Source organism: Corvus hawaiiensis, chromosome 15, assembly GCF_020740725.1.
Source record: "Corvus hawaiiensis isolate bCorHaw1 chromosome 15, bCorHaw1.pri.cur, whole genome shotgun sequence".
Taxonomy (NCBI): domain Eukaryota; kingdom Metazoa; phylum Chordata; class Aves; order Passeriformes; family Corvidae; genus Corvus; species Corvus hawaiiensis.
The window spans coordinates 6,501,498-6,528,063 of NC_063227.1; the positions used below are offsets into that span (position 1 = coordinate 6,501,498).

At 44.8% G+C, this 26,566-nt stretch overlaps 1 protein-coding gene and 1 long non-coding RNA gene across 4 annotated transcripts in view; one reads left to right on the top strand and one right to left on the bottom strand.

Moving 5' to 3' along the window:
* The window catches only part of LOC125333795, a 176,121-nt gene extending 171,396 nt beyond the window's left edge, over positions 1-4,725 (bottom strand). For both annotated transcript variants that reach the window (XR_007206969.1, XR_007206968.1), the window contains exon 1: positions 4,350-4,725. This is a non-coding gene — a long non-coding RNA (uncharacterized LOC125333795). The remainder of the gene's footprint in view (positions 1-4,349) is intronic.
* A 136-nt stretch (positions 4,726-4,861) lies between these two features.
* GLRA1 (glycine receptor alpha 1) overlaps positions 4,862-26,566 on the top strand; it is a 38,718-nt gene continuing 17,013 nt past the window's right edge. For both annotated transcript variants that reach the window (XM_048320024.1, XM_048320025.1), the window contains exons 1-3: positions 4,862-5,794; positions 20,983-21,113; positions 25,253-25,320. In XM_048320024.1, the coding sequence (XP_048175981.1) occupies positions 5,739-5,794; positions 20,983-21,113; positions 25,253-25,320 (255 nt within the window). In that variant the 5' untranslated portion in view covers positions 4,862-5,738. The remainder of the gene's footprint in view (positions 5,795-20,982; positions 21,114-25,252; positions 25,321-26,566) is intronic.

Here is a 26,566-nt window from a genome sequence, read left to right on the forward strand (position 1 = left end):
CTTTTTCATTCACACAGCAATGTAACCAAAAAAGTTTTATTGGTCAAGATCACTGAAAGAAATAGTGCTTCTGAATTGTCTGGAATTGCCTGGTAATTGTTCTGTACGGGTCAGAAACAATTAACCTAAGACATTCAAATCAAGCTTCTAGTGGGAGTATAATTTTATTTTAGCACTGCACAGTGATTCTAGCAGTGTGATTTTTGTAGGGCTATGAGATCCATGCTGCTTTCTTACTACAAGACACTACATAAATCATAACCGTGACAAGCCTGTGATGCCCAGCAAGACTGCTCACAGCTCAAGTGTCATTATGTGACATATGAGACATGGAAATTTATTAATAACTCAGCACTCCTGGGGGGAAACAACCATCCATTCTTCTTTATTTCCTCTTCCTCAGGGATTACTGCCTTCACCTGGATCATAGGAGGGCAAACACACGTTTGGATCATGTTGCACTCAGCAAGATCTTCACTTGGCCTCCTGCAAACTTTTAGTGTGTCATGAAGTCATCCTAGCCCAGGGCTCCACTCCCCTTCCAACGAGTCTGTGATCACAGGATATCACCAGGCTCACAGGGCCCATGTTTCCAGAGATGAGAAATCAGTTCCTGCTCTCTGTGTCTAGAGAAACTGCCCAGGAGTGGGAAGGTCAAGGACAATCCATGGAACTGCTCTGTCTGCAGAGGAAGTTGTAGGGCTAAACCTCAAATATAGTTAGACCTGTAATTTTTAAAATATGTGGCGTAATAGACCATCAACAGTGATATTTGTTCTGAATTTCAGTCAAAAATATCAATCACCTACTCCACAAATCCTTCACCTCCATCACTCAAAGCCTTCCAACCTTAGACTGCAAGTTCTGCTGAATTCATATGCAAGACACTCCAGTACTGGTTTTCCAAAGAGTCAATGCATAGCAAAAGAGAATTTATCAAACTTTTCATCAGAGTTCAATTTTTTAAATAATTTTAGACTGGATATCTCCAAAAGTAGTGGAAGACGGACCTTTATGTTAGTTCCAGTGAATTCTTTCATCTGTACATCTTTTAAGTAAAGAATCTTGACTAAACACTTTATAAATTATTACAGAAACACTCTATGGTGTTATTTTACCAGCAATTATTTTCTTCAGAAAAAAAAAGAATCCCAGGTTCTCAAGTTTCTAAGAAAATTGTATTTACTTGAACCATCTTGCATAGAAATATCTTACTTGACATGGAAATCAGCTGAATAGGAAATTACTTGATGGAACCCTTTGTAAAATTCTGTGAACTTAACTCTAATTTAAAATTTGTTTTTCATACGTTCAGTGTCAAAAAGGCAAGTAGTGCTGCTGTAGCAATTTGAATCTCCGCCTTGGGAAGCACAATTCAAGTTCTTGGGGCTCTGTTTCCTCATTAGCTATTCTCCAAAGAACAAACTGACAATAATGGATTTAGTATTCCCAAGATAATGCTGAGTGTACTTCACTGCTGTGCAGGCCACCTCTTCACCAAAAATCCTGTCATTTATCTGGGAAAAGAAGGCAGCCTATGGTCAGCCTGAAGGAGTTTATCACCATGATGAATTTATTACCAGATTTTGAATTTTAAAAAGGCAAGCAAAAGAAACTAAAAACTACTCTACCTGCTATGAAATCCAGAGATGGAAAACAGATCAGGAATGAAAACAACTTGCAGTTGTGAATGAATCTTTAGGTTAATTCTCAGCATAGAGAGCATATTCACCTCAGTACAGAGTGATTTCCAAGGCCTTCCATGTTCTCCTTGTCTTTAAGCAATTCTATCAACTATCAAAAACAAAATGAAGCCACAGCCTACCAGGAAGAATAGTTTTCTTCACAGAGAAGAATTTCATGTGCATTGTTCAAAGGGAAAGGATCAGAGAGGAACCACATAAAGGAAATTGGAGAAACAGATATTCCTCCCTGACTTTTATCAGTCCTCATGCACACCCTTCCCTGCAGATGATCTCAAGTTCTAGTTCAGTGCTGAAAAGCAAATTAAAACCATTATCTTTGTGGTATATTGAAGACAATCCATCACTCACAGCCCAGAGAGAAGATGACAAAGAATCTTCCCAGACAATTTCACCTACAAGCGAGTTTTACAAGATTCGTCTACTTTGAAACTAAAAACAAGAACAAGATGAACACACAGCAGGTAATTCTAATTTTAAGAGGCTCATTTGACATCATGATAAGTTATCTTCAACTCTGTAATTTGTACAAGTGCCACCAGAGAAAGACAAATGCCTTTCAAAACCATTTGGATTCTGCTTGAAAAACAGCTGAACTGGCAAGGGAACCTTTCCCCTAAAAAAATAAATCACAAACCACTGCAGCAAAACCAAGCAGAAAGCTAAAACCCGATCTAAGAGCAAGCCAGGACAGACCAAGGGAGAGAAGTACCTGATGACAAGGGTGACTTAAAGTAACAGTGATAAAATTGACATCCAGACATTGTTCAATCTCCAGACCTATTTCCAGTTTATCTGCCCTCAACTTCTTGGAGAACAAAAGAAAATCTAAATATCTGGCATGGTACAGAACGAACGTGGGAAACTTCATCATGGATATCTACAGATGAGAGAACATCGGGAGCTACAGAACACAGAAATTACCGATGGGTGTCAGTGAGGCTGTTTCTGGAATCACCTGGGTTAAATCAGAGGATTCGAATTCCAAGGACCTGAAATCATCCTGACCAAGGCCTGACCAAGACATGCTCATGTAGCACCTACAGGGCACTGTACCAAGCAATTAAGAGGGAGATAGGACAGCAAAGACAAAAGTATAAAGCAGAATATGTGGGTACATTTGGGGTCCTCCTGATAAGACATGCAAAACTCGTATCCTTTAACCTCACATTTATTTTGGTTTTAATCCCTGGTCTAAATCATCTTGATGCCTAGACCTGCTCCAAATCTCTCTTGAAACCTGCCTTTGCCTCCATTTCCCCAGATGTTAAAGCAAATAATGCTCCTGTTCCTCTCCAGTAGGAAGAAATATTTGAATATCAGCAGAAGAGTCCTTGGGCCCCCTGGTCACCATCACCACTAGGAAAGATGACAGCAATGCAGAGAAGTTCTTTCCCTGGAAAAAGCAGTTTTGAGACCTTTCAGCAGTAACAAACAAGAAGACTCTTTTTCCTATATACACACAGGTTTATCTGCTTTTTTGATCTTAAGCACAGCCCCCTGCTCCCCTAACACAAGGGAGTGCAAGGACAGCAAGTGAGGACAAGAGGAGACAAGTCCAGGTTTCTTTGGTATAAAGATCAAACTTGCAAGCAGGGGAAATATCACATGAGACATTCGTATCTCCTACAGAGCCCATTTCCATTTCTAAGGGAACAAGAAGGCTGACGGCCCCTACACTTAACCCACAGATGCCAAGAGATGGTTCTGCTTCCTGCACTTTGTACTGCTTCCCAGTAAAAAGTCAGGGAAAGACCATTTCTTTCCTGCTGTGTGGGTCCTGTTAACACTCTCAGTCTGGAGCTCCTCCTCTGGTCTGTCAGCACACAGGAGGCTGGAAAAGCACAGTGACTGAGGCTCATCCTTGTGGGGATAAACATCAGGAGAGAAGGTACACCGAGGAGCCAGCAAGCAGCAGGCAGGGAATGCTGCATGGAATCACGTCCCCAGGAATCTCCGTGAGTTGAAATCAGAGCCTGTTATTAATCTACCCAGACACCGAGACCCAGGAGCTGGAGTAAATCCGATTAAATTCCCACTGTACCAGTGGCTAGAAGCCAAGCAGGTCTTTCTTTTTTTTTGAATGGTAACCCAAAGGATATTTCTTTGTCTGCTTCACTAAGTAAACACACTGCTTTAAAGCAAAGCAGAAAAAGAAAGCAGGAGATCGAGAACATCAGGTGAATTTTAGTATGGCAGTAAGGTGCTTTGAGATGCAACCCAAAGGGAGAAGAAAAACTTAGTTATTTCCTAGCCTAGAGGGGGTACAGTAGTGGTGGAGAAAGCAGTCCTCCTCCACCCTTCAACGTGGGATAGGAGGAGTCCTTGAACAGATTAAAGACAGCTAAACAGGGGTTAAAAGCAAATCTTTGCCGTGGGGAGTTTTGCAAAGCACAGGACAAGTAAACAAAACAGAACTTAAAGAAGAATAATCCCATTACACTGGGACAATAGAGAAGAAAAAAAAAAAAATCTGGATTATTTAGGAGGGCTAAGTTTTTCAATTCTCAGAAGTTGATGAGAAGCCGAGTTGAGTGACATGCTGACAAAGTGACCAAGGAGCCCAATCCTCCCCACCCCAACCACCAGCTCAGCACCCTGCAAGCACAGCTGGAGCTGTGATAAAAACCACTGAATGCTCCTTACCTGCCCTGGCCTTGATGGCCCTGGTGTTTGCCAAAGCTCTTTGAAAAACGGAATGCAAAAGACAAAAAAACCCAATCAAATAAAACAAATAGAAAAAGGAAAAAATAATAAAACAAAGCTAAACAACAAAAAACCACCACACAGAGATGTTCCTTAAAAGCCAACAGCAACACATAGCAGCTGCCAGCCAAGCAGATCTTCCACGAGATGCAGATTTAAGGCATGTTTCGCTTGCCCTGTCAAGGGAGACGATTTCAGAGACTTCTTAAAAAGACAGCAATTTGAGTTAAAAAAATTGAAATAAACCAAAACGTATCAGCGCTTTAAAGGTTAACGGCCTCTGCTGAACAACATGCGTTTATCCAACCACGTCTTAGAGTAGTTTTTTCAGCCCTGAGACCAATGAGCACAGCTAAGAGGAGGGCCTTGGGATGGTGGAGAGGCTGAGTTACCCCCTCCCCTCTGCCTTCCCTCTCTCCACCTCCCCCTCCTTTTTTTTCTCTCTCTCTCTCTTTTTTTTTTTTTTTTTTTTTAGTTTAGTAAATTAATGCAGCAAGAAACTCCCAAGATCTGGCGAGTCCTAGCAGGGGAGAGAGGGCAGAGGGGAGATGAGATGCCTTAGGAGGACACTGAGCCACTTTCTTTCCGAGCACAATGGAAGTGCTTCCCAAGAAACTTCCCCTTCGCTCCCCTCCGCTCTAGCCCTGAGCAATGGGACACCTTCCCTACAGCAGCAATAACTTATTCGGGAGGAAAATAGCCCAGGAAGCAGGAATCAACAGCAGCCAAACGGCGGGCAGGAAAGAGACACAACCGGGACTGCAGCACGGCTCCACACTGACAAATTCCTGTGGATGTAATTAGGAAGACACCCCGGCCAGCAGCGGAGATTAAACCCTGGGTTGTTGAGGGTCGTCGTCCCCCTCTCCCATCTCACCCCCAGCACCCCGATGGCAAACCTACACCCGCTGCGTCCGCCCCTGTCGCCAGCTTGATGTCCGGAGCGGCATCCCGCTGAAGGGAGGCTTCCGTGCGGGCAGCCCGGAGCTCCGGCCCCGAGCAGCACTGCAGTGGCGGTGGCGGGGGCACCGGCGGAGGAGGGACGAGCCGAGGCAGCGGCGGAGCGGAGCCGCCGCTGTCCGCGGTGCTGAGCGGGCGCGCACCGGGCGCTGTCCGGGTGCTGAGCGCGGCCGCCCGCCCGCCGCTGGCCGCGGTGCTGAGCGGAGCCGCCCGCCCGTGCCAGGGGTGTTTCGCTTCCCCCACCGCTTCTCCCCAAGTGCCCGGTTACTTTATTGGCCAACCCCACCGGCCCACCCCTCACGGAGTACAAAAAAAAGAAAAAAAAAAAAAAAAAAAAAAAACCACAACAAAACAGCGAGAGCTGGAAAAATGTGCAACGTCAACGCGCTCGGAGTGTACGTGTGGGAGACGATCGTGTTCTTCAGGTAAGGCTCGGCTTTACGGGAGGAGCGCGGCCGGGCTGAGCGCCGTGCCCAGCGCAGCTCGGGGCACAGCCCCTGGGCACGGCGGCGGGCCCCTGCCCCGAGCTGCCCTTTCGCCTCCCCTCGGTGCCCCGGGCTGGCGCTCGCACAGCCCCGGGCTCGGGACGCTCCGAGGCTCTGGGAGTTACTCCGTTTAATTAGCACCGCAATCTCGCTAACCGCAGTGCTGAAAACACCAACACCGACCCCGGCTGCTTGCAAAGTGACAGCTAGTGGCGGCTGGCAATGCTGCACTTGAATTTGCCCGGGTAAATATTCCCACCTCGCCCCCTCCCCATCCTCAGACTGCAGGTGAGTTCCGTGGGATGCTTTCGCTGTCTGCCTCTGAGGGCTCGCTCTCTATCCTCAGCTGGCTGTGTTTAAAATCACTGAAAGCAAAGAATTACCTCCTTCTGTCCCAACTTTTTTTTTTTTTCCTTTCATGTTGTTTTGAAGATCCTTTCTTTGCAGAATCTAAAAGAAAGCCACAGGGGGTGGGGGGAGCTTCTTCCGATTGTGCTCATTATCACCCAGCTGTATTTTGACTCTGGTTTAGATGTGTTCGGTTTCTCATTGAGGCTAAGGCAGAAGGAACAGCTTTAGCCTTAAAGAATTGTTCCTTGCCCATCTACCCTTGCAGTGCTTTTTTTGAATGGACAAAAAAATATTGGAAGGTAGAAGCTTCTATATTTCAATGAAAAATGCAGCTTGTTGTAGCAAGTGAGAGATACAAGATACAGGCAATTGGAGGAAAAAAGCCCTGTTTCACAACCTGAACTTGCTCATCAGTCTCAGCCTTCATTTCAGTTGCATGGCTCTTGCTTCTGTGTTTTGCCAAAGTCTCATCTTATAGTTTAATGTGAAAACACAGCCGTTATTTGCATAAAATCACTGGCATAACACTTATTGTTTCAAAGCACAGTAGCAGACCTGCTGATACTGGCCAGACTTTGAGTGAGCATTCTCTTTCCTTTTGAACACAAAAGTCTTTCTAGGCATAAAAATTGGAATATCCCCACTTTTTTCTGTAATTCCACAGAAATTCAGAAACAGCAAGATTGTCTCATGAATTCAAAGCAGTAAATGTTTGTTAGGTAAATCAAAAAATGAGTTCTAGAAACAACTAAAATCACCAATCTCTGAGAAGCAGTGCCCAACAACCAGCACTTCAGAGCCATCCTTTCTCATCTTAGTCACAAGTGTATTGCAACCCTGCATGACACAGTGGAGGGGGCTGAAAGGGAGCAAATGGATGTGCAATAAACTCTTAGTTAAAGAGCAGGGAAGCATTGGGTTAAAAAAAAAAAAACAACCTAAAAACAAACAGGACTAAACAACACAAGCACCAGAAAGCAAAAGGAAAATCAAATAACAGAAATAAAGTATTTCCAGGCTTGCATTTGCTATGGCCCTGGTGCTGAAGCATCTGTCCAGGTCTCCTCTGAAGTGCCTGAACACTGAAATTGATGCACACTCGTCCTGCAGATCCTGCTCACACCTGTGCTTCACATGACACGTGTGAGCACTGACAGGTTCCCAGCACATCAGTCACAGTCCGGGGCATTCAAACCCCCAGTAAACCAGTCACCTCAGATTCTAATGCAAAGGTTTGTAATGTTATAAATTATACACAGACGTATGTGGGTTTACATCATATTGCACCCAAAAGGTATTTCTGGAACTTTAATTTTCCCAAAATCAACATTTAAGAATATTTGAAAATTCTTTAATTCAATTACAGGGAAAGGATGACATCAAATTGGTTTACATACTGCAATCATTTTTGAAATACAAAAACAAAAAACCCAAACAGAAAAACAATCGGTAATTCCTGCTCAGAACTGACTCTACGCAATGTTTTTCTTTTTTCCTCTCCTGCTTTGTGCTATGTGTTCAATTTATTAGAGGCCAAAAATCCACCAGTTTTTCTAGTCCAGAAATAGCTTTGCTATTTCAGTTTCAGTAAGAGAAGTTTATTAATTAACAGTCATTCATAAATTTGGTGTGCCAATTACTCCTGCACTCAGTCATACACAATGTTTAACAAACCCAAAGCTGATAATCCAATAATCCATAAGAGAAGTATGCATTGCTTTAAATTAGAGTGCACCACGCTTTATTGTCAGCCTGTCAAAAGTATTGTGGGAAGAGAATCCATTATGTGTTAGCACATATACCACATAAGTATTAAAAAAATAAATAACTAAAATCTAATGTTCCAAGGAAAATTATATACAGCCAATACAGGAAAATAAGCCAATATAGAAAATAAGGCTAGATTTGTTGCTTAACAAAAATGTCCTCCACCAGCCTTTTAAAAAACAAGACCCCATGGGAAAGAGTAACAGCTGGTGTGTGAATGCAAACATTATGGTATTGCCAATATGATATTTGTTTCTGTTACAGTTGGGGTGTTTTAGGAGGAATTTGTGATATGCGGCTTATTCCGACAAGCCTTTCTTTATGGAAGGGCACTTCCCATTCTGCTACCTGCCTCCTCCGGCTGCAGTCACTTAGCTGTGACTAAGGCTTTTACTGGGAACCTGGACAGAGACAGGGATGGGAACTGAGTTGGGGTGGGAAATGAAGACAGCTTGTTTGACCAAGCTTTCCTTACAGGTATCTAGGTAAAGCAAAGTGCCAGTTCTTTAAAATAAATTGGACAATTTGGGCCAATATTGGACACAGATTTCCAGATGTCCTGCTTATACCTGTGGAGACATTTACAATCAATCATTCTCCCAAAGTAACTATACACACTGAATGTTCAGTTGTGAATTCCTTCATGCAGAACAAAGTGCTCCCTTATCCTGTTATGATCTTGCCTGGACTTTCTGTTGTACCGCTAAATTTTAATAGCTGTAGTGGTCCAGAAACACCACTGTGTAAGCTAGAGGTAGGAATGCACCTTGTACAAATTAGGAGATAAAAGATGCCCTAGAACTGACACCTTACCCAACTGGGCACTGTCCTGTGAGGCTTTGAAAATCTTTGGGCCTGGTTTTTGTCCTATTATCAAGAATCAGCAGCATGACCTTCATGACTCAAGATCAGAGTAGGCCCCTTCTGAACAACAATCTGTCAGCTAGCAGGAGTGATTCAAGGCAACTGCTCCAAGTGAGTCACAGGCTAAAAGTTGCTGCCAGCCTCAGTCCCTATTGGATTGCTCCAACTGGCGTGTTTATATTCCCTCCTGTCACTAACAGAGCTCTTCATTGCTAGTTTTTAAAACAACAAGGTGCCACTCTGAACATGATGCCTCAACTTCATGGGGACAAAAAAAGCCCACAAACAAACCTTCTCCTGAAACAGTCTTGGCAAGTAAAGGGGGTTATTACAGAGCTGCTGGTTTCATCTCCTTGAAAATACCACAAGAGAAAAGGCAAGGGAAAAAAGAGAAGAATAACCTGCACCGTATCTCTAAAGCTCCTGCTATAGCTCTGCAGGGATGGGTAACATTACACAGTTGCCCATGAGCGAAGCCCTAACTAGAGACTTCCAGAGCCACGAGATAAACAGTGTAGCAGATACTCTCAATAGTCACAGATTATTTTCCCCGTGCTAACTAAAATCTACTAAAAGTTGTGCCTCTGCAGAGTCCATCATCTCCATGAAATAAAAGTGATTTAGCAAAGCCTTGGACCAGGTGGCTCTAAGGATACTCTTTAGCTGCTTTGGTCTGCAACCTTTAATAGCCCCATTAGCGACCCCGTTAAAAGGGGTTACGTAGCCAAGGTTTGAAAATGTGACGATGTAGACAATTCTAGAAACCCTTGTAAATCATTCTGTAAAGAAAGATTAATTTGGTGTCATCACAGTAAAAGCACAAAATGTCTGGGACCCTGCCTTCTGCAGGGACTTTGATCCATTCATCCTGACTCTTGCATTTTAGGCAATTAAGACAAATCAACATAGATTTCGAAAAACACTTTCTAACAGCCTAGTCTTAACCTTCTTCTCCACACAGCTGCCTTAAACAACTCCAGATCTGCTCTGTGGATGGTTCAGAGCAAAAGAAAGGTTCCACAAATGTCTGTGAAAAAACCACCCTTCCTCCCCTCCTTAGGTGGGGTACAGAGAGCAGGAAAACCCTAAATAACCAGCTTGCTTAACAAAACCATTACAAGGAATGTTGCAGTTTCTCACATGGACTAATAAAACATCCTTGGTCTCTGAGGCACTGGTGCCACGCAGATTTTAGGTAATGTAGACTGGCTTTCCACCTTGGCTCGCTCTGAACATTACCCCACATTGCAGCAAGTCCCACTGGCAGAACAGAGATTTACTGTTCTAACCCCTGAGAGAAGCTGCTTCTGCAAAGAGATCGAGATGTGGAGGGAACGGCCAGACCCTGCCCTTACATGCAAAGGCACTACAGAGACTTCCTTCAAAAATGAGGATTTAGGCATGGGAATTCTTATTCTCCTTCTCCAATGAGAGGTGTTGGAGACCCTTAGGTACAAAGCAAGTCAGCAGCAAAGGGCCCTCTGGCTCAGTGTCCCAGATTTAACAGCACAGGAAAAGGCTCAGGAAGTTCACTCTGCTGCTGACCAAGTGATTCCAGTCAGAAAGGAAAACTCTTGTAAGCAACAGCACAGGGCAGCTCCCCCTGGCCCTGGGCAAACACGTCCCTCGTTAGCTTAAGAAATTCATCTCACCAAACCCTCATGAGCTGACCTGGATAGAAAAGGATCCCAACATCTGAATTAAGAAGTTAATCAACGTCCAAAATTAAATTACTTTATTATCCTAGCACCAAGCAGCAATCATTCATCTGTAATAGGAAACCAGCAGAAAGGCCTGTTCTCATTTCATCCCAGGATGCAGGTTAAAAGGACTCTCCAAATTCCAGTGTTAAGAACAAGATGTCAGACCACCTAATTAATATAATTGCTATTTAGGCACTGATGAAAGACAAGGGTCTTAAGAAAATAAATCACATTTTAAAAATCACTACATCCAAATCAAACTCACAACATTTAATTATGTCAAATCACATCACCTATTCTCACTTGCTTATTCTCTATAACCTGGAGCTTTTCTGAGATCCCAAAGTGATCAGTGTTAAGACAACAGATAGACTGTTAACAAATTATGACTTCCATCTGGTTTATTTGCCTGTATCAGCTCTCAGTGTTGTGACACATTAAATCAGGGTTTCACTATTTCCAGTAAATTACCCTTTTGCTCTCATTACCTGGCATGTTCCTACTGACCTTTATCTATCAGCAAGAGCACAAATTATTGTTATTCTTATGAACTATGGTTACACTTGTGCACCTCACACCTTCCAAGAGAAAAGATTAATCATAAGCTTTTAAAAGCTAAAAATGTCATTCCAGCACACCCTCCCCACCACAGGTTGATTCAATTTTTTGATGGATGAAAAAAATAATTCCAAGAACTTTTGATAACTTTAGTTCAGAAAAACAAATCCAACAAAAGAATAAAAACCCAAACCAATAACACACCAAAACCCAACACCAACTTGGGATAAATGAAGCAAAAAGGAAGGAGTGAGAGAAGCACGGATTCCTCCTGCAAGGCACTGGAAGGATCATTACCAGCCATGACCAGACAGCTCAACACCAGAGTGTCTGGCTGCTGATTTCCAGACCTACTTGCACAGCCTTGAACAGGCAACTTTTGCATTGCACCTGGCATAATAAAGTATTGCTAACTCAGCAGGTCAGTTCCCTTTAAAGAGACAAAAAAATTCACTGATCTCATTTCTCTCACCCTTCCCCCAAAGTATCCAAACAATTTACATTTCTCTTTACAAAGCCAGACAGAACAGAAACCATTTCCCTCCAGAGGAGGTGGTTTGCATTGGGATTTCTTAGCCAGGATTGGTGCAAAGTGTTACAGTTCCCTTCCCCTCTTGGGAAAGTGCTAATACAGTCCAGCTGATCTGGTCCTGCTTGCTCTGATCCCACCGGTACTATCGATCCCATACACACCTCCAAGCTGCTCTTAAATCTCTCCAATGCTTCAAGAGACTAATGCGCAAAACCTGAAAAAAATCCAGAAATGCAGTATTTGTCCTCCCCTCAGCAAGGCCAAAGCCCAGAGGGAGAACAGAAATAAATGGAGGCAGGTGTAAACCCCTCGTTTACAGGAGCTGAGCTCTCCCCATCATGCAGACAATTAGTCCATCCATACAATGCACCACGGTGAGCTGCTGATTTGGGGACTGCACCACATCTGGCTGGTACATGGGCACACTTGGCATCCGGTAAATACATCTCTGCTGGGTATAAGTGCCAGCAAGAAGAGCAGGAGAAATCTTAATTTACCAAACCCCACAAAATATGGATTTTGAGAGGGAGGGGAAAACAAAAGAACACCCTTTAGCACCCGTGCTTTCCTTTTGATTTCTGCTTTTTTACTCTTCCATTGAGGCTCACAGCCTGCTAAAAAAAAAGGGGGGGGGAAAAAAAAAGGCAAAATACCCAAGTGCCTTAGCAGACAGCCTGGGAACCCTCTTGTCTTTATCAGTGCCTCCTTGTGGGGTGGGTGGAAAGGGAACAGAGCACCAGGGGGTTGCCAGGACCAGGAGTGTCGCATGGCTGGAGCAGCAGGGCTTGCAGTGCCATCAATCATCCCCTGGCTGCCTTCAGAGCAGAGCTGCCGACAGCAGCTCCCCTCGCCCTGCCAGCGGCGCCTGCGACCGCTCGCCCAGAATGCAAATCCCGTCGCCCAGCCCCGGCAGGGCCGGAGCAAACACACAAATCAATTAAGCAGCAGCACAAGTGGGATCAGGGGTGGATCGCGCCACTGCCGCACGCACCCGGCTCAGCAGCAAAACGCAGCTGAGCCAGGAATTGTGCAGGAAATCCAGACAAAATCATGGCTTGCTCACCTTTACATGATTTCCTCCAATTTTGTTTTTATTCTTTTATTTCGGCTGATGCCAGTAAAAAGATGCATTGTATAAAGCCTCGAGCACAGACCCCTTCTCCCCTCTTTTATGGGGGAGTTGTAAAACCTGAAAGCTTGCAAGGGCCAGCTGTTATCAGCACCCTTTAAAAAAGCCTTATCTCCAAATGTCCTTGCTGGTGGCAAGAGTGCCTGGGCAAGATGGGTTCAGTCCCCCATTACAGCAGGCTATGGTCACCACACTCCTCAGTGAGGAGTGGAGAAGCTCTGAGTTCCTGGCTGAGGGACCCCTTTCTTATCTCGTAAGAATTGTCAAGACAGGCTCTGGACACAAAAGTGACTTTCTGTGGGGGATGTTTACAATCCTCTCTGTTTGCTCCCAGTGCTTTCACCCTCTGGAATCACTGCTGACCAGGCCAATAGTTGCTGGCACACCCACACACAACACAGAATTCTTTCCTGCACCAGGTCTCCCAAGATCTCATTTACAAACCGAAATGTGTGCATCCCACCTCTCCTGCCACCCCACGGGCCTGGGAATTGCAAGCATTGTCCAGCTTCCAGCCCCATCCATCACACTCTGACACAGAGCTATGGGCTTTGAAATAATCTCCTGGCAGTGGGGCTGACAAAGCAGCAGCCTCAAACACAACTTGCCCTCCTGCACCAGGGCTGAAAAAGTGGAGTTTGGTTTCTTCAGATCCCTGACAAAACAAAGTCAGAAGGCACCTGGAGTGAGGAGATGATGATCCCTCTCGGGCAGGGAACCCAGGGCTTAGCCATTCATTCCAGAAGTTACATTTCATCATTGCTCATGAATAAACTGATAAATTACACCAGGAATCACAGATGGCACAGAGGGAACATTCAAGTCTAGCAGGGTATTTGTGTTGCAATGACAACAACCAATTCCATCAGAAAACATCAACATGAGTGCTCTCGTCACACAACTCATTTTACACAGCACAGAATTCATCCGAGAGCCCCAGTTCCACCACAGGACCCATGGTTTTGTAGGTAGGTTACACAGGTTAGCTCAGGAGACCTCTTCAAAGGATCTGCAGCAAAAAGTTCCATTTCAGAAGATAAAACTCACCACCACTCTGCACTACATGTCACATCTCTTAAAAGAATTCTATTCATACCACTTCTGATTTAGCAAAAAAAAAAAAAAAAGTAACAGTATCCTTACCCAATCTTAACGAGCAGCATAAATCTTTAAACTAAAACTAATTTCTAAAAAGCTGCCATAGGTGAGCTATTTGAACTGGTGAAAACGCGACTGCAGAGCTATAGATAGAAGAGCAGCCACGATTTCTCGTAATTCTCTGACACTTGTCTGGTCTGTGATCTAAAACCCTCTGACGTCAATTGAGGTTCCCATTGCAGCTCTCCCTCCAAACACTAAATCAGGAGCACATCAGTAAAGAGAATATTCTTACCTAGATTGTGAAGTTGCATCTTGTAAAGACATTTTCCCCCTTTATTTACTGCCTTCAGGAGGGCTGTTTATGCATGACTTTGAATATCTGACTAGCCCCTCTGACTTTAAAAGGAATATTCAGAGTGTGCGTGTGTGAAGCTACAGACACATGCCTTTGTCTTTGCAAGGATGCTTTTCCCCTTTGTTTTTCAACCAAAAAAAGAAAAAGTAATTATAACTTTATTTTTTTTGTAAGGCTCTCAGTATAGGCACAGGTAAGAGTCAGTGTTAGTGTTTGCTGGATTTATCTCACAAGTGATTAAAACCCAAGCTTTGACTTGTGCTTCTCTGTTGTTTGAACTCTTCAAACCTGTCTCAGAGGCTTAGGATCATACATCTCCAGAAAGCCACTGTGTGTGCTCCAAGAGCTGTAGATGCTTCTGGAAGAGGGAACAGTTTAAAAAGTCACTAGAGATAGTGCCTGTGGCTCAAAAATGAATTTAACAAACACTTTTCTTTTAGTAGGCAATAAGCAAGAGTGACCAACAACAAAAATCCTTGTGAAGAGCAGAGACCCAGCACAAAACTGAGCACTATTCCCATGCAATTTATTGGTCTCCCTGTGCTCTTCCCATCCCAACTATATACAACATGCAGATTTCTCCTCCCCCCAGCCAATTCTCTAATCATTTATTATTTTCTTATTGCTCTGTCCAGGCAGCGTCAGCAAATGTTCCAAGTGCTGGTGCCTTTCCATAGAGTTAATCAGTGTAATTGGGATGGTTTATAGTTCTGGACAAAGTGTTTTGCCATATGGCATAGGAGCCATGGGCTGCAGGAACGTGGCAGTGGAGCGCAGAGACACCAGAATGCTGCAGTCTGAAGAGATTTTTCTCACTCCTGTTAAGTTGTTACAGCTTTCCCTGGATGGGAATGATCACAGAGGGTTAATTCCCGGAGGTCAGTGAAGAAATGCCTCCCAGCTCCTCTCCTCGTGTACAGCCACAGGGGCCAGTGACAACATGGATTGTGCAGGACCTTTGAGAGTGTTTTGGGATCCTTTGGGTTAAACTTTAACTGATTACATCCTGTGACTACTGCAATGCAGTTACTTCTGGTGCAAGAGCTAGAACTGGTTTAAAGAGCTCACAGCAACAGAGCACAGCCACCCAGGACAGAGACATTTAACAAACCCACTCTTTCTTTCCTGTCCCCATCCTCCTGCCACTAATGGGGACAAATAATAGCTCATTGCCCATTTCCTTCTCAGAGTGAGATCTCCCCACAGGTTCTTGGTTTCCGTATTTCTCCAGTCTCACTGTACAAATCTACTTTCCTATCCTGTTTGAACACCCAGGACTGCTCCCTGCCTCTCCTGCATAAACACTCAGCTGAACTAAGAAAACAACCAAGTCCAAATTCCCTTCCCACCTCTGAGAATTAACTTTTAAATTCACCCCTGAGCACACCCCACACCCACATGCCAGGGGCTGTAACACACTGGCAGCTGAGCATGACCAAAGGTTTGAGATCACTACTGGGCAACCAGCACATCTGTACTGCCCACAGCTCCTTCTACTCAGCACCAGGATGGGCCAGCATTTCAGTAGTGGGGCTCTCTTCTCCCACACACCTCCACTCTTCCTTCTGTCCACCTCTGATGCTGCAGGCCAGGAACTCAAACAAGGTGATGGAGAAAAACACGCAGGCAGTGAGTTTCATCCTATTTAATTGAATTGCATATCAATATTGATTGTGCTATTAATTTTGATAGTAAATCTAATCACTAAAATAAAAAGTCTGCTTGCAGTCTCTGCCAAGCCTTCCCAGCAAGGGTCTGGCAGCATTTCCCTCCAGATAACATATTGGTGTGCAGTCAGAAATAAATGTCTGGGTGCAGAGTTTAGGGCTGCCCCTTTTTCTTTTCACCAGGACAATCTGTCCTTCCTGCTGCTGAGGAGAAGAGAGAGGCAGGCAGCCCCAGCATGAGCAGAGGCTGAATCCAGGCTGGGCTCTGCTGAGCTCCAGGATCTGCTCAGGGGCCTCTGTTCCCAGGGAGAGAGTTCAGAAAGAGGAAGGAGGGAGTTACCATGGGCAGCACTTGCTAATCATGGACAGTATGATTCCTTTTTGTGCCCAGCTATCTACTGTTCTCTTTGCAACTGCACCTCTCAGCGCCTGCTGGAGTCAATAAAATGAAGCTGATGAATTCTCCCGCATCCCCAAGCCCCAGCACTGCCCCAGCCTGGCTTTGAAGGTAATGGGGGAAGCAGTTATTCTGCTCGCCTCAGCCTGCCTCAGTCCTGATGGATATTTCCCTCCCCTGGGATATCTACTTATAGAACACATCACATTTGAAGGAAAAATGTGTGAGGCAGCTCACCTGAACACTATTCCCCAACACATCCCTGCCAAGGTTTCTGGCTTGCTGTGTTTCAAAAATAAAATTTAAAACCCCGAACAAACCACTTCAGAAACCTTTGCTGAGCAGCACAGAACCAGGGCAGGGGATCAGGTATCTTCTATTTCCCCAGCCTGCAGAGATCCCACTTCTCTCGAGCCACTGATGTGGCACCACTTTACCTTCACAGGGACCTGTGCCTTCCACACTTTGCAGAGAGATATTTCCTCTGCAAACGCTTGTTTTGCAACAGTTTGTTTCTGCTGCCAGACATAATTTTTTTACACTCAGAATTAATGATTAGCAATTAAATTATTTGACAAGGGAATAGAGGCCCTGTGCTAATTAAATTCCTTCATCACTCCTCTCTGAGAAGGAAAAAAACAAACAAAAAAAAGATATTTCTCAGTATCAGCGTTCAGCCAGAATGGGGCATTTTGTGATGCTGGACTTAATTAGATGGACAACCATAGCCACAGCCAAAAAAAAAGTATAAAAATATTGCTCAAGGATCATGCAAATGGGAGGAGGAAGAGGAGGAAACAGCCAGCTGGGGAGCCAGGAGTCAAGTGAACAGACACATCCAGACTGCAGAACAGCCACTTCCTAAGCCAAATAATTGTTTATAAGAATATATCATCTGTTTAGCCGAAACAAAATGATGCAGACAGAGTAAATAATGCCTGCATAGGCTGGGAAAAACCAGCAAGAGGTGTCCTGCAAGGCTTGGCTGCTCTCTTTTAAGGAATGCAATCCTGAGCTGCTGGGATGCTCATCTCCACCACCTTCACATCCTGCTCGTGGGCTGGACCTCCCGGGGGCTTGCGGGTGTCTGTTTACACACCAGCACTAATATCACAAAAGATTATGCTAGTTCATCGACCCTTTGAAGAGATCCTTCCCATTGTAGCTGCTGTGATGATTGCCTGATGGCACTTTCTCAGCCAGATCCACTAGGGATTACAGCAGCATAAATAAAATAAGCCGCTATCTGACTGCTATTAAAATGCGCCAAGACGCTCGGCTCAGACAACTCTTACACCAATGCAAACTCCATCCTCGGTGGGTTTGTTACAGGCTTTGCCTCCCTTTGTTTATTCACAGAATAAATCTTCTCTCTGAGCAACACAACAACCCACACTAAATTTCCAATTCTCTTCTATTGCCAATAATTTTCAAATCACTTGGCAATTTCCCTCTCCTTGTCTCTGCTGAGCCAGGAGACAAACAGTCCTGTGGGACTTTCGAGGGTGTTCTGGAAGGACTAAGGGATGGAGAAAATCCCAGAAAGCTCCCAAGGCAACACATATAGCAGTAGTCCAGACAAACCTGGAAGACAGAGGAAGCTGGCAGCTTTTTTGGGTGCTGTCTGAGCTAAGCTGCCATTGCAAAGCTCAGCTGTCACAACCCGAGTGAAGATTTTGGGGCTCTGCTAGATAGAATCCATCCACCTAAAGCAGTGGGGTGGATCAGCCTCTCTGTAGCTTCCAGTGGTGTTTTCTACCATTTTTTCTAATCTAGAGAGTAGACTCAGCTGCCTGCTGCTGGAAAGGCTTTGCTGATCCCTATGCACTGCTTTCTTGCCTTTTCTTGTTAAATCCAGGGGGAGTCCAGTTTTAGGAAAGCCTCTAGTAACCAAACAAACTGGAGGGCACTCCGAACTCACCATTCTCAGGTCAACACCACACAGCAGCCAGACAGATTTTAAAACATGTATCAAGACACTGAAGCCTTGTGACAGTTTCAGCACATCCCCAAAGTTGCTCCCAGAGACAGACATGAAGCTCCAGAAAGCAGTGGGGCTGTGAGAGGCTTGTCCTCTCCCAGAGGTTTCTGGGCTTCACTTATACCATTCAGTTATCAATATTTATTACCATGCAGGAACTGAGCCCATGAAATTCATTTACCTGCAACTTTGATGCAGAAAGGATCAGAAAATAGCACCCAAGAAGTACAGACGCACTCCTTGGAAGTGGAGTGAATATACTCAATAAAGGCTTTCACACTGAATTTACAGGAAAGATGAGCACCAATTCCTGTGCTTTTCCACCTCATTTTTTAAAACAAATGCCAGGGGAATTGCAGTTTCTAATTATCTTTTTCCACTTAAAGATTATTAGATGCTTATTAGGTTTGTATTGCCTCTACCCTCCCACACAAATTTTCCATTTCCATATATTCTTCTAGTCTACAGTTAATGAGAAGAAATCAGTATATTGCACTGTCTGGCATCTTGCTGAAGAGGCAGAAGTCTTTGGTTACCAAGTCATTTGCTGCTTAATTGAAATCTTTTCTCTGGACTTATTGCCATGCAGACACTCCATTGGAATGCAGTAGTCAAGCCCAGTATTGATTGTCCTCCCACTCCCAGGTTTCTTCTTCTGCATTTGCAAATCAATTGCACCCTGTTGCTTTCCTTCTAAAAACAAATTAAATTAAAAAACATCGCCCATTCCACAACCCCATTTACCCCTGAAACACATTGGTTCTGCTTTGCATATTTTCTTGGGGCAGAGATGGGGACAAGACAAGAAAGGGGACATGGTTGTAGCAAGATCCACACCTTGTCACATCACCACCGAGCAGGATGTGCATCAGCCCATTCAGATACAGCCAGCGGGAGTGGATTGGGAATACACAAAGGAATGAATAAAATCCTAGGTTTAGGCTCTCACTGGAAGTGATCTGGAATTCATCTCCCCTCTTCACTGCAAATTAAACTACTTTTAACAGTTAAAAATCCAGCAATCAGAGAACCCTGTTGCAACTTGCAAAAGGAGCCAGACTGCAGTTGTGAGTTTGCAGGATTGAAAACCAAGGCTTGGCAAGCCATCGCTGCTGACACCAGAAAAGAAAGTCAATGCAATGCAGGTTACCAGATTCCTGATTTTGAAATTATGCACCCAAGCACTGTTGAATCCCATCTGTTTTTTGAAGTTCTGAGGAACAAAATGGTTCAAAATGGCTCTTGTCAAGATATCATGTCTCTTTGGGGTTTCAGCTCAAACTTGCATTGGAAGAACTCATCTTTGGGGGCAGGATCACATTAATACCATGCATATTTACAGTCCTAAATTCTTCCCAAAAGATCTTGTGTCAGTTCTTAGCACTACTCCTGCAGGTTTGACTACTGCAAAACTTCCCAAGGTGAGGCCCTCATGCTGTTGGAGGACTCTGGTGTCATTTCTGAGGATGTGTAGCCAAATATCCTGTGCCTGTTGTAAACCCTTAGACCTCCCAGCTGCTCTTTCAGGGGCTGCTCACCAATCCCACACAGCCTTTGTATTTCAGAAAATTCAGGAGATTTGCAAAGTGTGAAGCAATGGCCTCACTTCCTCCTGAGCAGCTTCCTTTGGCTCATCGTGCATTTGCATTGCAATGCTGCCTGCAGGCTCTACCCAGCACCAGGCACCTGAGCCCACAGGCAGACACAGCTCTCGCCCTAAGCACATTGCATAGGTGGTTTGGGGGATTTTTTGGATAGCCTAGGCAATTTTACTCAACACTTGCAGCCTGGGAACACATTGGCATTCAAGTAGAAACCGTACAACCAGAGGGAAGGTACTGAACAGTGTCTGTTCCTGTCACAAAGTCAAACCTTCCTGCAAAGCTGCAAATGAGCACCTAATATCAAGGGTAGCTTGTTCCTGTGTAGATGGCAACAACAGACTTCCTAAGCCCAAATCACCACCCTGCAGATCTTGCAGACTACCATCGAGTCAGAAGGCGCAGTGCCAGCCACAGGCTTTTGTCTTCTACAGATAGAGTGAAATCATGAATTTATCTGCCCCAAAGGCCATACAGGTCCCAGAAAGATTCCCTTCCTTTCATCTTCGATCCAATATGAGTATATAATTTCAGGACCACACTCCAGTTTTGTGTTAATCTCAGACCCTGCACTGCAGGTACCAATAGTAAAGGCTGGACTGATCAGCAAAAACACCCCTCTCCCCTACAACCCCAAAGACTCTGCACGAGCTGTACCATCACGTGGTGCTCATTTAAACCTCAAACTCCAGATTCCTCTGATCCTACCTGCCTTTTGGAAAATCATACTGTCAGAGTACCGAATATGCTCCTTCCTATTTGCCCTGTAATTAAGCAGTAATTGCTGCCCAAGGCTAATCTCAGAGTGTATTTTACCTGGGGAGCTCAGCGCCAGAGTTCACATTTGTAATTTAGTGGCACGCTAAGGAGCTATACCTAAACTCACAAAAGGATTTTCACTACTCATCATCTCTCTTCTACTTTGGTGGCAGCTGGGATTCTGTATTTGGAGATGTTTGGGCTGGGCAAACAAATTAGCTGAGACCAGCCTCATTAGGAATTCACATGGGTACCCATCCTGCCTCAGCAGGAATAAAATGCTGACTGCTATGTTTCTGGACCCCAAGCCCTCCCCAGCATAGGATACACACTGAAACCTCCTCTTTATTTCTACTTGCACAGCCTGGCAGCCTCCAAAGAAGCTGAAGCAGCAGCTCGCTCTGCCCCCAAACCCATGTCTCCTTCGGATTTCTTGGATAAGTTGATGGGGCGAACTTCGGGATACGATGCCAGGATTAGACCAAATTTTAAAGGTATGCAAAAAAGCCCAGCTTTGTTTCATTTTGGGATTGAAAACTGCATGCAATCCTCATTAATATCTTCCTAACGCTACATGAAATATGAATACTTATGTTCTTATGAAGTACGTATTATAACAATACTTGGCACATGGATCCCTGTAGATGTCTGGAAAGACATCATCAAATGTCTGCTCAGAGTGGAAACAGCCTTGTAAGAACTCCACATACAAGAAACATAGGGACCCCTTATCTCTCCAATACAGGGATCGAGGATCCTGCCAATCCAAGCAGTGACTGGAAGGGAGCTGAACATACTTGGAGGTCAGGATAAAACCTCCAACTTCCCTTTCCCCTGAAGTCACTACCCACAGCACCTGCTAGTGGAAGGCACTGTTCCTCCCTTACAGCCACTGCAGCCAAGAGGAGTTTCTCCCATCAGCTCCACAGAAATTCCACAAGATGCCAGGGGCAGCCTGAACCCATCCCTGTCCCCCACGGTTAAGGGGCTCTTAAGCCCAACACTGCTCCATTGTTTCACCCCCAGTTTTCCAGTCTACCCCATATTCCATGGCAGCCAAACAGCACTGAATCAGGCTCTGGCAGAGGCAACAAAACCTCTTTTCCTCCTTAAAACACCTCTTCTACAACAGTGGGGTGTGGGGTTTTGCAATGGGGTTTTTGGATGGCTTTTTCAACCTGGCCTAATGTGGAAGAAATCTCTGCACATGGCAGAAAGGTTGGAACTAGAGGGTCTTTAAGGACCCTTTCAACTCAAACCATTCTATGATTTTTTGTTTTCCTTTCTTTTTAACTGAGCTCCCTTTCCCAGAGCTCTTTGGCCCTGAATCATGGCCAGAGATAAAGCAGGACCTGCCCCTCTCAGCCACTGCCCAGCCATCTCCAAAGCTCACTTTTTTCACTTATTTTGTTTCCTGCAACCAGTTCCACCTCCCCTGAAGCCACTGGCAGGGCTGACATAGGACTCTCAGAACCCATTAATCACTGGTGACAGCACCTGGCACCCACTTTAAACAATAAACTCTGTACTGGGCTTTTAAACCCAAAGAAAGGTGGGAACCCTGTGTCCCAGTAACCAATCAGGCAACACAAGACACTGCTGTTCTTGTCCAAATCTCAAAGAGTTAAAACACCACCATGTAAACCCGCCTACCACTAAATTATGCAGACACACAAATTAAACTTTAATATTTAATGAAATGTATACATTCACTTCCTGCTGAAGGCAGCTGTATTGCATTTTTATTTGAGATAATTTAATTTCAGTTTTATTTCAATGAACTACACCTTCCCCTCAGGGCAGTTTTGCTGGCTTAGCCTCCCACACATAAATCAGGCTCCAATTTATATGGGATGCATAGGAGGTGTTTTACAGAGCTTGGGGTTGTAGCTCTCAAAGCACATCATTTAAATTAACTGCAGTAACTCATAAGGACATTTTAATTGCTTAGATCTAAATGAAAATAATACCAAAGTTCCATATCAGATTGATTTTTGGGGAGGGGAAGATTAACAAAGAGAAGATTGCAGCTTTTCCATAAACACAGTAACATCTGGGCTTAGCTGTGGATTCACATTCTGAGAACAAAGCAGCAGTATTTGGATTTTGATTTAAGTTGGAGGATGAAGTCAGGAACTCAGGCAGGGACAGAGAGGAACCTGGCAGGCACTGAGCAGGGGACCTCTCACCCAGGCTCTGTCCTTACCCCTGCTTCTGGAAAACTACATCCCTTCACAGCTGCATCCCAGCACAGAGGAGGAATATTTCAGTGGCAGGCAGGGAATTTTCTAGAGCCTCTCACAAGCTAAAAAATACCAAACACCTCCAAATCCTGCAGGGAGCTCACGACTCTCCTTAGACACACTGGGAAGAGCTCAGTGCCTCAACAACAGCTGGGCTGCTCCAAGGAGCCTTCACATGCACAGGGCCAAACCCACCCCACACTCAGCTTCATGTCAGCATGGATCAGGAACAGGGGGACCAAAATGTCCCATACCTGTCAGAGTGATGAGCACATGCAGTCATCCAGGAGAGCAGCTCAGTGTTTTCCTTATACTGTGCCCTTTGGGAAGGGAATCACATGTACAAGGATCTTTTATGTGGTTCATGAACAGATCCAGAACAGAAAACCAATGCCCCTGAGCTCAACAGAAGGGATGAAGCAAGTACTAAAGCCTGATAACTGTGTGCTTTCAGCTTCTGGATAAACTGCTGGATAAGAGAGGCTGGTGAAAGCAGGGGGAAAAAAAGATATAATTTTATGTCTGATAGCTCAATCCATGCCAGTGTTTAACAGTCTGGAGAAAGCTGCACAGATTGAACAGTGTGAGATGCTGCTGAGCTGGCAGTGGTTGTCTGGGGGCTGGTTAGACAGCAGCCTGCTTGGATTGCCTGGGACTCACACCAAGAAGACCCCAGCAGAGAGCATCGCTGCAGGGGACGGGTGCAAACTTTCGGAGGAGGCCAAAGTAGGAGAAGAGGAAAGGGAAATGAAGAGGAGAAAACCAAGCTCCAAATGTTCCTCAGTAATCAGGAAAATCCATTAATTTCCACACAGGAGGAAGTTTGCACTGATTAGAGGCACAAGGCTCTTGTTAAAGCCATTCCTCCCCCCCAGTATTTCATCCTGCAGCAACTGCCAGGCTGCAGATGTGACCTTAGCAGGAGCATCACTCCCCCAGCAGGCTGAGCCACCAGGCAGTGTTTGAAATGCAGACACCATCCCTGACTCTATAAAGAATAGGGGAATAATCTGAAAATCCACGCTCTCGACTTTCACAGATCTTATCTTCCCAGAAGCATCTGTCACAGGGATGATATGAGATTAACTCCTCCGGTGTAAAAGGGGACCTTGGTCCCTGGGGGAGTGTCTCTGCTCCCTGCCTGGGCTGCCTTTCCCCACCACATCCTGGGCAGTGCCCACAGCAGGTCCTTTGGCAGCCCCCAGAGCAGAGGCCCCGTTTGCTTCAACTCTCTACAAAAGTCCTCTCATTATATGTGGGCAAGTCACTGGTTTGCCAGGCACCAGATATGCCCTGGTTCCAAGATATTCCCTGGCTTTCACTGAACTGCAGGGCTTGGCATCTCCCTGTGTGTAAATGCAGCATTTCCACCTCAGATTTTCCAGGCAATGTTGTGAAACACTTCCAGTCTCACCTTTGGGCATTGGTACCACATGAACAGACTGACCCCCATGCCCTCAAACCGCAGTCTTTTCATCCCTTAACACTCACTTTTCTTTTGATGACCTCTTAACTTCTCCAATATGAGCAGGGTAAGCAAAGCTTTGGTCTGAAAGCAAATCAAGCCCGGGAGAGGCATGGTCCAGAGTCCAGGATTACCTTCTGCAAATACAGGACATCCAGAGAACTCCTGCTGGCAGAGCCCTGAAGTCAGGATCATCACCCAGGGTTTGGGGTTTACAAGCAATTCTGCTTGTAAACACCAACAGCAACACAAGAAACACAGGCACTGAAACAGCTAAAAAGGAGCTCTCAGGACGCTGGAAAGGTCTTTGGGATTTGCAGCCTGGGATTTACTCTGCAGAGCAGCCAGTCCCTCCCTGCTGTTTGAGGATGCAGAGGGTCAAACAGGAGGTGTCAGCTCCCCAACACCACCATCATCCTGTGGGGTATTTGCTGCTTTAGCCACCCTGATCCCTACAGCACACTCTGCTGCACTGGCTTTGTAGAGAGCACATCATCCTAGTTCAGGAACTTCATATGAGTATTTCACATGTGTAGCTCTAATTAAAATTCAATTTTCTCTCAGCTCCTTTCTGGGGTAGTTTGCTATCACGTTCAAAGTGAGATTTGACATCCATATAGCCAGGTCAAGATATCTAGAAACTGTCCTGGCTGGCTCTGATCTATTCCTTTTCATCTGAACAGTTCCCAGCAGAGATCTATAAACCCTCTGCCAAAGAGGGGAGCAGAGGCAGAGCAAGAGCACTGTCTGGTGTCAAACTGGCATCAGAACCAAGACTAGACCAGGCAGAGCCACACAGACCTTACTCCCCTACTCACCCCTCAGTCACTCCATTCCCACAGCAGGTTTTAACTCCACAGAGTGAAAATCCTTTGTTTCATGAGCACACAGTGAACTGCTCTTCCAATCTGTATTTGTCATGCAGGCCCACCAGTGAACGTCAGCTGCAACATTTTCATCAACAGCTTTGGTTCGATTGCAGAAACAACTATGGTAAGTAAAAATCACAGCACAGCTGCTCAACTACTGGCTCAGCCTCACTGCACTCCCAGAAAATGCAGCATCACCCTCCTCCTCAGACTGACCAGGGAAAAACACTCAGTGCTCCCAAGCTTGCTTAAAGTTTGAGTAAATTAATGGTCAACACACAAGACTCATTACATGTAGCTGAAGATCACACAGTCTCTGTCTCCATCTTAGAAAAACACTGCACAGGCAAAGGGCAAGGGTCAGAAAGGAAAACAAATAATCTTTTTCTGAAGATTTGCCTAAGGCTCCAAGCTCAGCGACAGTTACAGATACTTTGTGTTTAAGTGGGCATAAATCCAAATTTAATCTGGATTCAAAGAGAAGGGAAATCATCTGAACTCAAATTCACCTTACACCAAGGTTTCAGATTTGCAAAGATTAAGAGAATTATTAAAGATTAAGATGATTGTTTTCTTGGAGACATATTTCTGGCATACAATGATTTTTACCAGAAAATCAAAACCAATATTTCTGAGTTAAGGCTCACTTCATACAAAATTAGTGAGCATGGCTAAAGGCTGTATCTAATTGGCAAGGCACTAGGAGCAGAGGATCACTAGAACAGGAGATAATTGCTCCATCTGAAAACTATTAAAGATTGGTTGTGACATAACCAGTGAACAGCAAAGGAAAACTCTGGAGGTACTGTGCCTTACCGCTGTGCTAATTAAAGATAATCCAGAAATATGGTGTTTAATTACCCTCTGGTAATTCTTTTTCGAGAAAAATGCTGAATGAAGAATGCAAGGCTCCAGCTTCAGGCATTTTGTGCATTCAGGCAGGAAGTTTTAGGCTTTACATATAGATCACACGCCTTGACTTGAACAAATTACTTGGCATGCACACCATTGTCAGAGGAGAGCCACAGCCACACAGTCTGAGGCTATAAGCCTCTTCTGACACTACATCATTCTGCTGGAAATGTTTGGGTTGGGACAGTTCAGTTCTGGTAGTGGAGGGGGGGAAAAAAGCTGTTATTCTGTTCAAGCACAAGGAAACAGATTTCCTATCTGGACTGCAGAATTTGTCAGAGCTCACAGGTGAGAAGTGTAGCATGGATTCATTTGTTTATAAAGCAAAAGAGGAAGAAATGCCACCAAAATACACATCTGTTCCTAATTTATTGTTTATTGGTACCTCCTTTGGCATCACAGGCAATAAATACTGCTCCTACACACCAATCCAGAGTGCAAGGGAGAGGGACAGGCCC